This window comes from Pelodiscus sinensis, chromosome 13, assembly GCF_052426305.1.
Source record: "Pelodiscus sinensis isolate ZL-2025 chromosome 13, ASM5242630v1, whole genome shotgun sequence".
Taxonomy (NCBI): Eukaryota; Metazoa; Chordata; order Testudines; family Trionychidae; genus Pelodiscus; species Pelodiscus sinensis.
Window position 1 is genome coordinate 4,262,911 of NC_143064.1, and position 13,662 is coordinate 4,276,572.

The following is a 13,662-nucleotide window of genomic DNA, read 5'->3' on the forward strand; positions in this document are numbered from 1 at the left end:
GGTGGAAAGGTGTTTAGCCCTTTCAAGAAGCATTTAATGGTTGGGTACGGAAATACACCAGACTCCGTCGTGCCTCATGGAGATAGCTGCCAGATGCTCCCTGATAGAGCAGTTACCAAGCCCTTGTTGTTTGAAGCTCAAGATGTAGTCCAGCAGGTTGGACAGAGGAGCCAAGTGAAGCGAGAGTCACTGGGTTGTACATCAGTTGTGGTCCTCTGTTTGCCATTTACTGGCTTTCCAACTGTCGATAAGTATCTTTTGACCTGCTCAGAGCATTGTAACTCAAGTTCTGCTAACCCTGGAGGAGCCATGCCTTTACTTAGAGGACTGTAATGTGTGGATAAAGGAGCTTTCTTGCATCCTGGATGAGGAATTTGTGGTAGAAGTAGTGGAGAAGCCATTGCTAATTAAGTTAAATAGGGAAATCAAGTTTGTCTGGGCCACATAGGTGCTATTAGTAGAACTTGGCTGTTGTCCTGCCTGATTTTTTAAAGTACCTGGTGGATCAGTGGATAATTTCTGTCCCTCGAAAAGGGAAGTCCCCAACTGTGTTTTGTTCCTCTTTAGAGAAGCCAGAGAGATGAAGCTGGGAAGTGCAGTGCATGACAACAGCTATGGCGAGGGATCAGGCGGCTGTATCCACGGAGATGCCTGTAACGCCGTCTTTGCAATATTTGTCCTGTATCGTTTGCGCATATCCTTTGGCGAAAGGTCTTCACTTTATCAGACAAGTTGTAGGTACATTTTGCCAAGAATGCAGTGTAATTGGTACCTACGAAACCGACGTGAGGTTGATGAGCAGGAATCTCGTCCACCCTTTTCCAATCCTTATTGTACGGAGTGGATTTAAATTGTGTTTGCTTATCCCTCTGATGTACTGCCACCACCACCAGGAAGTTGGGTGGGTGAAAAGAAATTCTGCCCCCGGGCTAGTACATTGTATTTTCCGTCTGCCCATTTTGAAGGCAGAATCGTGGCTGGGGTCTGCCGTAGCTGCCCTGATTGGTAAATGGGGACGTCAGTCAAGAGGTCTTGGAATGACTTGGTGTGGGCATTAATATCTCATGCAGGTAGGAAGATGACGTGTGTATGGGTAGCATGACATCTCCTTCAGGGAATCCTTCCGTTTGTCTAGGTCAAGGCTGGGCAAGATGTGGCCCGGGGCTGGATCCTACCCACCTCACACTTTGATCCAGCCCGTGGACTGCATCTGGCTGCCTTCTATTTATAGCCTGCGGCCCGTTCCACCGAATTTCTAGGCGGTGCATCAAGCAGCAGAATCCCGTTTCAATGCTTCACGGCTCCTGGTCGCAACGTTGCCCAGGCACGGAGCTCACAAAATCTACTAGCCTGGGCCCCACTAGATTCTGCTGGTGTGTGAGGGGAATGTGGAGAGCCACAAGCGCTTCAAGTAGCCGCAGAAATCCCAGGCAGTTGCCAGGCAATGTGGTAGCAGTGGGGCCAGGAGCCCTTTGCTGGTTTTTTAATTAAAAGCCTCCAGCCCCGGACAGCTCTAGGGGAGGCTAATCTCTAGCCCCACCCCTTCCACCACAGGCCCCACCCCTTCCACCACAGGCCCCGCCCCTTACAGGGCAGATCCGGCCCAGCCAAAATTCATTAAGTGGCTCCCTGCGAAAATTACTGTCCATCCCTGGTCTAGGTCGTCCCGTGGTTCTGACTGCGGGAGAGCAGATGGTGGAGGAGGATGGGTGGTGGGAGGGGTCGTGGTCTTGACCTCTCTAACATGCCCAGGGGTGCCAGTATGGCCATGCAGGAGGCATTGGTACCGTGGAGGGGATCCGTAGGAACAATCGCTACGATTGTGTTGCTACCAACGCTGACTGGTGAAGCGGCTTAGGGGAGGAGGGATGTGGAGTGTGAATTGTCATCGTCGGTGGAGAATGGTGGAACAGAGCCAGCAGGCCATCGGTACTGAGAGGCGGTGGCAGCACCATAAAGGTCGGTGTTGGGGTGTGTATGGGACTTTACACCATCGGTGCCGGACTCATTTGCGTCTGTGTGCATGCGGCAAGAAACGCCACTTCAGAAGCAGTCAGTCCCCGCTTTCATGGTGCCGAGCTGAAGGACAGTTTCTTGGCTCATGCACTGGAGCTAGGGTCTGGCAATTCCTTTGCCTCCTGGGACCTCTGCGTACCGGATGTTCCTGCTGCCATCACTGCCGGGGCTGATTTTCTGGTCGGAGATTGGGTTTTTTGAGCTTGCTTGGCTTTGCTAGGCTGGATAGCAGGAGGAGCTTCTGGAGTGGGTAGGTGCAATCCATGGTCAGAATGTGCTGCAGGGGACGTTTGGCGTGACGGAGACCTAGCCTCGGGATCGGAGGACGGCTTGAGCCATCTTTCCCTCAGGAGAAGCTGGAATTGTTGGTCTCTAGCTTTGGGGGCTCTAGCAGAGAGTTTCTTGCTGTGTGCACGTTTCCGAGGTACGTACGTTTCTCCCAAACACTCTGCATGTCTGTCAGAAACAGGGCCCGAAAGTCTGCAAGTGAGGCAGCGTCCAAATCCGGGGGAGTCTGGCATGTAGTCGGGGGCTGGCGCCAAACAGAGTCACCCCGAAGGGCACTGGGGTCAGGTTCGAAATAAAAGGATTTTTTTTTAAGTAAAAAGGGGAGATAACTGAGGGAAATAACTCAAATGAAAACGGGGGTAGATAAATGGCAAAGGGAACTTATCTAAGGGTCCGTCAAGGAGCTGAGGGACAACGCTGTTCAACCTAAGCCCTGGTCTGTTCTTTCCCTCTGAAGGACAACGGTCTAGCCAGAGCGTTGGTCTGACCCACCCTGGCTGTTCTTAAGTTAAAAGGATAAAAGAACTGCAAGATGGTAACAGCAGAGCCATGTGTGAGAGCAGTGAATAGTCACAGTCTCAGAGGAACGTATCTTGGGGCAGCGAGTCATAAGATGTTTCAAACTTCGACCGCAGAAGCCCCCCCATTACTTCAGTGGAGGATTCACTGAGGGGCCATTGGGCCACCGGACACTTGGTTTTCACTTCTGGGTTACCACGCTGAGTTCTGGCTACCCACTCAGAAAGTAAAGAGGAGAACATATAGAGATGAGTTGAATTGCGACAGTGCAGAGATGAAGTGCTAACCAGATGCAACACGCCTGCCTGGTCTGCCAGACGCACTCCCTCTTTTTACCTTCCACTATTAAATGGGATGCAATCCTTCCATAACCTTCAAGAGACACAAAAGGCACAATAAGCTTTGTTTCAAAGTGAGTACAAGCTGAACCTCTCTCGTCCAGAACCCTCAGGACCAGACCAGCACTGAACCATAAAATTTGCCGGACTATTGAAGGTCAATATTGTCTAGCACAGTGGTTCCCAACCTGTGGTCCGTGATGGTACTGCAGGGGGTCCGTGGAAAGTTTAACAATAAGGATGGAGCCTTACTTTTCTTTTTCCCCTCCCCCAGGGACAGGGGTCTGTGAAATTTTAATAGATTGAAAAGGGGGTCAGTATGCTCGAAAAGTTTGGGAACCACGGGTCTAGCAGCATTACCAACACTTCCCCTGCTTACTGGGCTCTTAGAAGATATTTAGCGCTGAATCCGAGCTAAATAACAGTACAGAACACGGAGAGCCAGGCCTGGTGGCTGGAAACAAACTTTATGTAACTGCAGGAAAACTCGGCCATACCCATGATAAGTGCAATCCAGCTCACTAAAATCATGCTGGACCACAGAAGGTGCCGGAGCAGAGAGTGCCGGACCAGAGAGGTTTGAACTGTACTTGTACGCCATAGGTCACTTTTATCCTGAAAATCACGTGAACTGGAGAATGGTTTAGATAAGTGCATGCAGAGGGCAATGAGGTAAAAGATCCATGTTAGTCTCTAATAAAATGAGTGCTCTATGTAGATAAGAAGCATGGAACATCTTCTGCCACACGCACAAAGGGCAGCACCCCAGCGCCAGAGACATAGGAACAATTATACTCCACACTGTCTCACCTATAAAGTTATTCCACTCGGTGTCCAGATCCCCTTGGTTGGCTAAACAGCCTCTCATGACATTAAAGCAGTAGTTGTAACACGGCTTCACCGTAATCAGTCCTCGACAATGTGGACAGTACATCATCTTCAGCAGCGCTCGCTCACCCTGAGGGCTTGGGTTTACCTTTAAAAAGAAAAAGGAGAAGGTGATTACAGGTCAGCCACCAAAGAGAAAAAAAAAACGCGTCTATGCCGGCGCGGGAAAGAACACCGACGAACAGAAGTAGAAATGCAGGAGTCGGCAGGAGTCGGCTGGCTTCCTGGCTGCAGCCTCGCTGCCTGGTAGTTCAACCTGAAGCAGGGATGCAAACAGGTAACCAGTTAACTTGTTAACCAGGAGCACCCCCCGCCCACGGCCGGCCACAAGTGGAGGGCTGCTCCAGACCCCCCATGTGGGAGAGCTGATGGGTCCGGCAGTTGCGGTCAGGAGCCCCTATATTCTGGGGGAGACTGGGAGCAGAAGCTGACCCCCGCCCGTGAGAGCGGGGCTGTTGGCTCATGTTGCCACTCTCCCCCACACTGGAGGAACAGGATCCCATTTAATCAGTTAACCAGTTCAACCTAAGAATTAACTAGTTAACGGATTAACCAGGATTTTACATCCCTAACCTGAAGGACAGCGTGATGGCTAGGGTTTACAAAGGTACCCAGGTAACCGCGAAAATAAAATCTTAGCAGTTACACGCACGGCGTGCTTAGCTTTATCCTGCAATTAAGCCTTCCCAGATCCTGCCAGCCCTGTTCCCAGGGAGGATGCTTCACTGCCGTAGTCAAGGACTGCCAGCTCCACTCTACTATAACCAACCAGGAGGAACACCACGAACCCCGGCAGCTCCTTTCCTCCTGCTGGTGCTGGTTTTATTTCTACCCTTCATCTAGGTGGTGCTTGGTCCTGCCGTGGGGGCCGGGGACTGGACTTGAAGACCTCTTGAGGTTCCTTCCAGCTCTAGTGTTCTAAGTTTCTATTATTCTTCCTTAAGCACCCCGGGCAGGGCTTTCTTTGAAGCCTGGCCCTTTGATCTCAAATTCCAGCCCTTGACCATCACAGTCCTATGACTTGACCCCAGGTTAGCTGAGATCTAGTACCTATCCATGTCAAACAACAGGACTGCTCCCTCCCGGAGCCATCCCGGTTTGAATGAGCTTTGCAGCTACACGTTTTTCAGTAGCCCGCAGCAAAGATAAGAGGCGATGAATCTTCAAACTGACTCATCCCAGGTTTTTCCATTTATGTTCATCCAACCAGAGCTCTCTGAAGTAGCTGACGGTAATCCCAGATACCCGTTACAGTTCTGTTTTCAACAATGACTCATGATCATTCACATTTTATTCACTCCTCTTTGGCAGAGATTCAGATCATTACATTACACAATTTCCACATCTAAAGCAAGTCCCAGAAGCGGCGACGAAGAGGTACATTTCCGCGATGCTCTCATTTCAGGGGTTAAGTGCTACACGCCAACCTGCGACTATACGTCCAAGAGCAGATAAGCATGGCTTCATCGGGTGAATTATATACATGGCAAAACTAAGGAAGATCAAATGAACACACTGGCACTAAAGGATCCTCTGCTGCCTGTACAATCAACACTAACTGCTTATTATTTAGGAAAAGATTTGATTACTCCCCCCACCACACCCACACACTGGAGGAGGAGTGTAGAGGTCACATGTTAAAAGTGGCATAACAGGTATCAGCTACTGGAAAACAGAGGGCGGGAGGAGGGAAGTGATTGATGGGAAAGAGGTTCAGAAAACAGAAGAAATTGTTTAAGCCCTGGAACTCTTGGAAGTGATCAGTCTAAACCAGGGGTCTCCAAACTTTTCAGCCCGAGGGCCGCATTAACTATCAAACAGCAGTTCGGGGGCCGACTACACACTTGAGGTCCAAATAAAAAACAATCAAAACATGGATGTTGTTTTTAATTATGTATTTAATATTATTTTATTCAGTTATTATTTAATAACACATTCATACACTACACATGAACACCTGTATTAGTGTGAATGGTGAAATTGTTTCCTGGATGCCAAAATAGCAGACATTTCTGGCTTTAGATTTGTTGTCCCTAACATCAACAGTGACCTGAGATTATCATCGGACAAGTTTGTTCTCAAATTGTTCTTCACGTATTTCATTCTTGAAAATGTTTGTTCACACAGGTATGTTGTTGCAAAGATTGAAAGGTACCTTGATGCAAAACTTTTGACATTAGGAAAGTCTTCCTTGGGCAAAAACTGGTAAAAACCCACCAGTCCTATTTTGAACTTGTCCCTAAGGAGGTCATTTGCTTGCAACTCAATGACTTCCAGCTGCAGTTCATCTGGGCAACTGGCCACATCTGCTTCAAATGGGTTTTGAAACAATCTCACTTCTTCTGCCTTTGAATCCAAAAAGGTCTCCACGGGCCGGATGAGAGGGCCTCGCGGGCCGCATCCGGCCCCCGGGCCGTAGTTTGGAGACCCCTGGTCTAAACCATGGATTCCCAAACTGGGGGGCATGAAGAAATTCTGGGGGGGGAGGGGAGGCATGAGGCAACCCTCCCCCAAGAAAAAGCCTGGTCCATCTGTCAGCTCAGGCTGGAGGGGGCAGACTTCAAAATGGCCGCCTTAAAAACGAGCAATGCCTGTTCTGCTCTTAAAAGGGCATTTTGTTTGTTTGGCCCTAGTCAGTCCCCCATCCCCTTCCCCCCCCCTTTTTTTTTTGGCTCAACAAGTTTTGCTGGTTGTTTTTTTTTTATTTTGAGAGGTGTGTGTGAAGGTCTCAAAAAATCAAAAAGGGGGCGTGATGCTGGAAAGTTTGGGAACCACTGCTCTAAACCTTTATGTCTGAAATGGAAACTATAACAAGAGTTGGGGAACGTACGCTCTGCCCTGGCTTGCTTGGATCTGGCTCCTGAGGAATGGGAAGCCATGCTGGTTCTCCAGGACCTCTCCCCCTCTCCCCACTGCTGTCCTCCTGTGGGGCTAGAGCTCATAAAATCTACTAGGCCTGGGCCCCACAGACTCTGGCGGTGCGTGAGGGGAACGTGGAGAGCATCTATCTCTTTCTCACGCAGGGCCCATGTCAGTGACGGTTTTGGGGTTCTTTTGGCTTCTCACTTGTGTGGGTCAATGGCCCCCAACCCAAAGAAGGTTCCTCACCCCTGTACTATAACATGTAGAAATAGGAACAGTTTTCTGTCCCTTCCCTGAAATGTTTCCTTTTGTAATAACTAGGTGCGCAGAACCACAAGACTGGATCTCAGCTCTACGAAGCCCTGGAGGCAGACTAGGTCTGTCAGTCAGCAAGGGGAGCAGTCTGGCTCCACACCTGTTAGCAACTTAGGAAATCGCTAACCACTCTAGCACTGATGAGGAAATTAAACCTGAAGACTAAACAGAGAAATGTTCCTGCTGAGCAAGAAATCCAATGAACCGCTAAGGTGTGAGCGCTAATTAATAATCCCATTGCTTTTCCCAATTAGCAGCCTATTCTGGGTAGGCTGGATCTGTAGATCTCATGATCAATGTTCCATCCAAATGTGGAATAAATGTTATGCACGTAGGCATGTGCAGATGTGCACCACTAGTAGAAACACAGGCTGCCAGCAGTGGGCGCTCTGCTAAGCAGTTGAGTGACAGTCAAAGCTCTTTTGGGTGGTGCCCAAGTGCACTGCTTTTAGGGAACACTGTTCCTCACTCCAAGAAAGGAAATTTTTAGGTAAGGCACAGATCAATTTTCCTCCTCGTATTCACAATAAGGTCTACAGATCCGGGACTCTGCGATTTACACAGCAGTGCCAACTTGGGAAGAGAAAGGGGGAAATGATAGACAGTTGCACACTGATGCAAAGGGGTAACCCTTTCCTAGTCATTAGTGGTATTCTACAGTGAGGAGCAACCCTGTACGGAACGAGGAATCGCATTATGATGGGAAAGCCAACTTGAAGAATTTGGAGAACACATGACGACATGGGCTGCTTTACACATGTACTCATATGAAGCATCCGATCTCACACGTACTCGTATGAAGCTGCCACAGCTCCAGGAGACTCATGTGGGAAGACAGTTACCCCTTCTGACTTCTGTGCTTTGAGGGGCAATCGCTTAGCCACCTGGAAAACAGAAATTTTTGAAGCCTTCTCTCCCTTTGACTCTGGAAGAGAAAACACCAACAGTGCAGGTGTCTTTCTGAACGGAGGGTAGATGTTTTTTGAGAACTCTGTGGATGTCCAAAGAATGCCACTCTCTGTGCGGGGAGTGACAGAACTGGACAGAATGATGAAATGACCATTTTCTACCAATTTCCTGTACTTTCTGAAGCCTGGGCTTAATCTCTGCTATGAACACGGTGTCTTCTCTGAGTCCCGCTTTATCTTTGAGAAAGGCGCAACGCGGATTGAAATCCCAGGAAAAACAGCCTCAGCTCAGACACCGTGTGAGCTGAAACAACTGCTCCCAAAGGGCTGCTTTCATGGTTCGAAGGTAATGAAACACCTTCAGGAGTGGTTCAAACGGAGCGTCGGTAACGGCACTGGGAGCCAGGTTAAAATCCCATGAAAGAATTCTGCTACGTCTTCATGAAGAGCACAGAGATGCTGCTGGAAAACCCCCCACAGGGGACGAGAGGAAACACACTACGTTCCCACTGCATGAAGGATGCTGACAATGACAATTTGATCGTGAAGGTGTATGAATGCCAGGCCCAGGCCTATGTTCATCTTGAAGAAATAGAAGAATCCATGGCACTGAGGCAGACATAAGGTGAACTAGGGATGTAACTGTAGTTGATTAACTGATTAACCAATAAGCAAAAGCGCATTGGTTAATGCTAAAGACGACCCGCATTTTCCTTCCCCCTCCCCACGCCGTACATTTTCTAGCAGGCTGGCCAGCAGCCCGGCTCAGTCCTGGCTTGCAATGGGTCCGGGACCTACCCCCGCTGTGGCTCTGCATTTAAAGTGTATTAAGAGCCAGGCGGGCAGGCAGCCCGGCTCAGTTCCGGCTTGACAATTCAATTAACCAACATTAACTTCTCTAAGGTGAATCCCTTTCCCCAATACCAATGAGCCCCGGAATAGACTAGATTTCTTTCTGGAAGCTGAAAGCATGGCTATTGCCTCTCTTGAGCCATCTCTTTGGCTTAAGACACTCCGTTCAGGAGCAAGGCTCAGACAGACTGGATTCCGCTACATGATTCTTAACGGTTTTCATGCCTGAATGAGACCGAGATGCTGCCAGCCAGGACATGGCGAGATGGAGGGAGCTGTATCTGTAAACATCTCTTGTGGTTACAAGTGCTGAGTCCCTGGCCACCTGGAAAAGTAGCTTCGTTTATCTTTGGCAGTGATAACTGAGGATCTTTCTGGGTGGGTGGGTGATAAACTGAGGATCTTTCTGGGTGGGTAGGTGGGTGGGAGGGAGGGAGGGAGGAAGGAAGGGAGGCGTCTTCTTCCACATCTGTGTTGCTGTTCCCCATCTCACTCCCTAGCTAGATGCTTGGGGGTGGTGATGGGAACCTATAACAGACATGGGAGCAATAACTTTGACATTAGGACATGGTGATCCGCAGTGAGAGCCGGGGATAGTAGACTGACACTTTCCCCCTCTTTTCAGCATGGTGGAAAACCTCTATCCCACTGGTTACAGACCAAGTGCATCAGAAGGGTTACACATTATCGCTTGCCTAGAGTATCTGTAGTCCTCATAGAGGATGCAAAATCCTGGTTAACCAGGCTGACCTAACATTTAACTGGTTAACTGACTAAAGCAAGAACCAGACTGGGGACCATTCTAGCTCGGCTAGAGCAGCCCCCCTGACTGGACAGTTCCCGCCCCCAACCCCGTGGTGGGACTGGGGCTGCTGCCGGCTCCTGGCTCCTAGTTCCTGTCGGAGCAGCCCCTGCCTGTGGGGCGCCTGGACTCTCCGCAGACAGGAGCTACTCCAGACGAGAGCCGTCCCTGTCTGCAGCCGGCCCCCTGCAGCGCTAGTGCTCACAACCCCTCAGCATAGTTTACAATACTCAGTAGACCAGTGCTTCTTAAACTTTTTAAGACTGAGGAACATCAAACAATTTTTTTTATGAGGAACACCAAGGATTTTTTTGTTGAGAGAAAAAAGGTTGGGGGGGGGGGTGGAAGTTATTGAGACAAAAAAAAGGTCACCTGCCCCTTTAAGGACGGCCATTTTGAATTCTGTTGTTCTTCGTGGTACATCGGTGCGCCACAGAACACAGTTTAAGAAACACTGCAGTAGACTCTTTCAGGCAAGAGTGTGCCTTCTGGGTAGGTCTTCCATGTATTTTACCATCTTGAGTTTCTGAGCACAGGCCTCTCTCCTCTAGGGAGGAAAGAAGTAGAGGAGAGAGCTGGTGTATGCACATCTACAGGCACCTGCACAGGCCACTAGCCTGGTGTTTCTGCACCGATTTGCTATGCTGCAATCCATGAAGATGAGCAGAGAGGGTTACCTGCGCTCCACAGAGGCATGTGTCTTGAGCTAAATAGAATTTATCCTTTTTGCTTCTCCGGACAATCCCCTGAAACTAGGGACGTTCGCGAACGTTTGTTTTTAAAACCATGTAACTGCTGAGTTTTTCAGCGGTTACACGTTTACACGCAGGGAAGCAGGCGGGAGCTGGCTTTTAAGCAGCAATGCCCTCGACAAGAACCAGTCTACATCTTGGGAAGGGCTAGAGCAATAGGGAAGAAGCAGTTCTGATGATTTATGGTTGGAAAACTAAGAACAGACACCAGTAAAGGTGTCATCTGCTAGCCAGATGGTTTCTCCTTCATACAAAAAGTTATTCTGGGGAGATTTCACAACTTCCCACACCCAGAGATGGGGATTTAAACATTGCCAAGTTTGGTTTTTCCTTTGGCAAAAAATGCCTCATTCCATTCCATTCAGCGGTACGCACCGGGGCTGTCCCACTGCCTGTCAAAGATCGGTCGCCAGAGATCATTAGTGGGCCTCAAGCCCCTACAAACATCTTTCAAAAGAGCATTTCTTCTGCTTCAGTATCCATGCCTGGAAGTCTTTGTACTTCCCAATTCACCACCCAAGCCTTATGTGGCTGCGATATGCATTTGATAGTCTTCATCGCATTTTTCTCTTGATGTTTCATGGGTGTGGTATTGGCTGGATTTCTGCACACAGCTTTCCACGTTGGAGCAGAAGACTCAGTGTGACACAAGGCAACACATTTGGGTATCCTTCCTTCTATATCGTTACAAACAGCAGGCCTAACCCGCACACAACGGAGATTTGTTTAATGTGTGAAAGCCAGCACAAAACCAATGCTATATTTAAAAAAGTTAACCTATAGTGATCTCTGTGACTAAGATACTAAGAATTAACCCGAGAAGAGATTGTGTTTAGAATTGCCACTACAGATGGTAGGGAGAGAGGGAGATGGAGATTTTAAATAATTACTCCTCTCTGCCACAACTATGAATGCCTAACTGCCGAGTATCGCCGCAATGAAAAGCTTATCAAACTGCTGGCTAAAGGCCTGTGCCAAGTCCTGCCTAACTGTCCTGCCTACAGATCTGTCAAGAGGATGTGCCAAATGCCGTCATGGCTACAGTTCACAAGCATTGAATGCTCACTCTGCAATGCCAGGTACAAGTCCCTAAAACACGACTGTATGTAATAGTAATCCCAGATACTTTGTGTTGGGCTTGGAAAGAAACCCCAGTTTGTTCAAACTCTACTCTAGAGTGACCCTCAAAATCAAATAATCCTCCTTCTACTCAAACCAAGTCCCCAGAAGACTGGAGGATCCTTAGGCAGATTCAAGTTCAGGTGTCACATTGGGTTGCGTACACTTTGTAAGAGCCGACAGTTGGAGTCGATCCACTCCAGGCCCTTTCCTTTATCCTAGGACAGTCATTTGTTCTTGATGGTATATCATGCCACAACAGCCACCCTGTGGCTTCATCATGTAAATTACAATTTGTCCATGTCTTTGCCACTTTGCCATATGTGAAGATTTACAGTTGTTAACAGATGTGTCTTGTCACCCATTTTAGCCTTGGTCAAAAGCTTGCTGCTTATTAACTGCTTCTCCCCCTCTGACACACACACACACACACACACACACACACACACACACACACACACACACACACACACACAGAGAGAGAGAGAGAGAGAGAGAGAGAGAGAAAGAGAGCGCAAGTAAACAATTCTTCAACTATCCACAAATATTTCCTATATCAACACTACAGGCTAGATCAGGCTACTCAACATGCGACCCGTGGGCCCATTTGTTTGTGTAGTTTGGGTTTACGTGGGGCTCAACACACGTGGGATCCTTTGAACGTGGCCTCCACTGGGAACACGCTCCACAACAGCGAGGCGAGGTGAACACTGAAAGACACAAAACGGACAGGCCAACTAGAACAGGCGGTACAGGGTGTCGGAGTTTCTAGCCCCCTGGGAGGAGGTGAGGAGGTGCCAGGAGCACCAGGGCATTGTGGGAAGTGCTGGCTGCTTAGCCTTGTGGGAAGAGCCTGAGAGGTTCTGACTGGCTCACAGCGGCCACCTTTGGGGCCAGTACCACAGCTTAAGGCGTAATCTTTGTATTCATGCCCATCAGTGTGAACGAAGCTATTTGCATATATTTGCATGTACATGCAACCACACTTAAGTTGTGGCTGTGAGTATCATTGTGCTGTGAGTATCATTGTGGCCCCCGGGGCTTCCAACATTGACCAGCCCTCGGCTAGAAGCTAGATCATGCCACTCTAGCTTACTGAGGTGGATAAAAGAATGGGTTATTTGGAGGGGGAGGAGGGATTAAACCCAATGTCTCTCAAAGACCATTTAAGGAGTTAAATGCTTTTTTATTTATGTATTGCTGTTTTTTTCTTTCCATTTTACAGCCTTAAATTGATAAAGCAGGTATTCTGTATTTGTTTCTTTAATTCATTGCCTAATTATTAGCAAGAGTTTTGATTTTACACGGCTATTGCTTCTCCCAAGAAGTTTCACAATAAAACACTCACCAAGGCCGGAAAGAGACAAGTCAAGGGCATCCCTAGGAAACCACAACTCAAACACAATGCTATTAGGCTGTTTGCCTATGCTGTATTTGCAAACACCACACCTTCTGATAGACTCAACTTCCACAAGTGACAAAAGTTTCCGTCAGGCTACACTACTCCCTCAGGGCTTGCAGTCTGAAATCTTGTGAACCTAAATCACTTAGGTTTTGAAAAATACAGAGTTAGGAGCCACATTTTAGATCTTTTAAGATGGGTCTGTGTGATTTTAAAACTGTCCCAATTGACATCATCTTTCATTCTCGCATAATTTTCTTTTGAAGTGACCTTTTTCATTACAAGGAAAATTTTCCGTAAAAATACCGTTTTAGTCCTGAAGTTGTAAACACGCAAATGCTTCACTTTAACATAAGTAATCTCCCTAGAGTAAAAACCATGTAATTTACTCAGGCAACACTCTGATGAAGTGTTTGCAGGGTCCATTTTTCACTATTTTGTTTTTTTTACCCATCGCAGTTTTGTAAAACTCAGAAGATCCCCAACCAGTTGTAGCTAGGGTTGCCAGGTGTCCGGTATTGAACTGGACAGCCCGGTATTTGGGCCTTCTGTCCGGTAAAATAATTCAGAAAATACGGTATTTTTTTGTTTTTCCTGGCTT

The 13,662-nt window shown here is 48.1% G+C and overlaps 1 protein-coding gene across 1 annotated transcript in view; it reads right to left on the reverse strand.

The window, feature by feature from the left end:
* The window catches only part of GPC4 (glypican 4), a 145,644-nt gene that overhangs the window by 13,765 nt on the left and 118,217 nt on the right, over positions 1 to 13,662 (reverse strand). Inside the window, exon 4 of the mRNA XM_075941139.2 lies at positions 3,972 to 4,137. Coding sequence (XP_075797254.1) covers positions 3,972 to 4,137 — 166 coding nt within the window. The remainder of the gene's footprint in view (positions 1 to 3,971; positions 4,138 to 13,662) is intronic.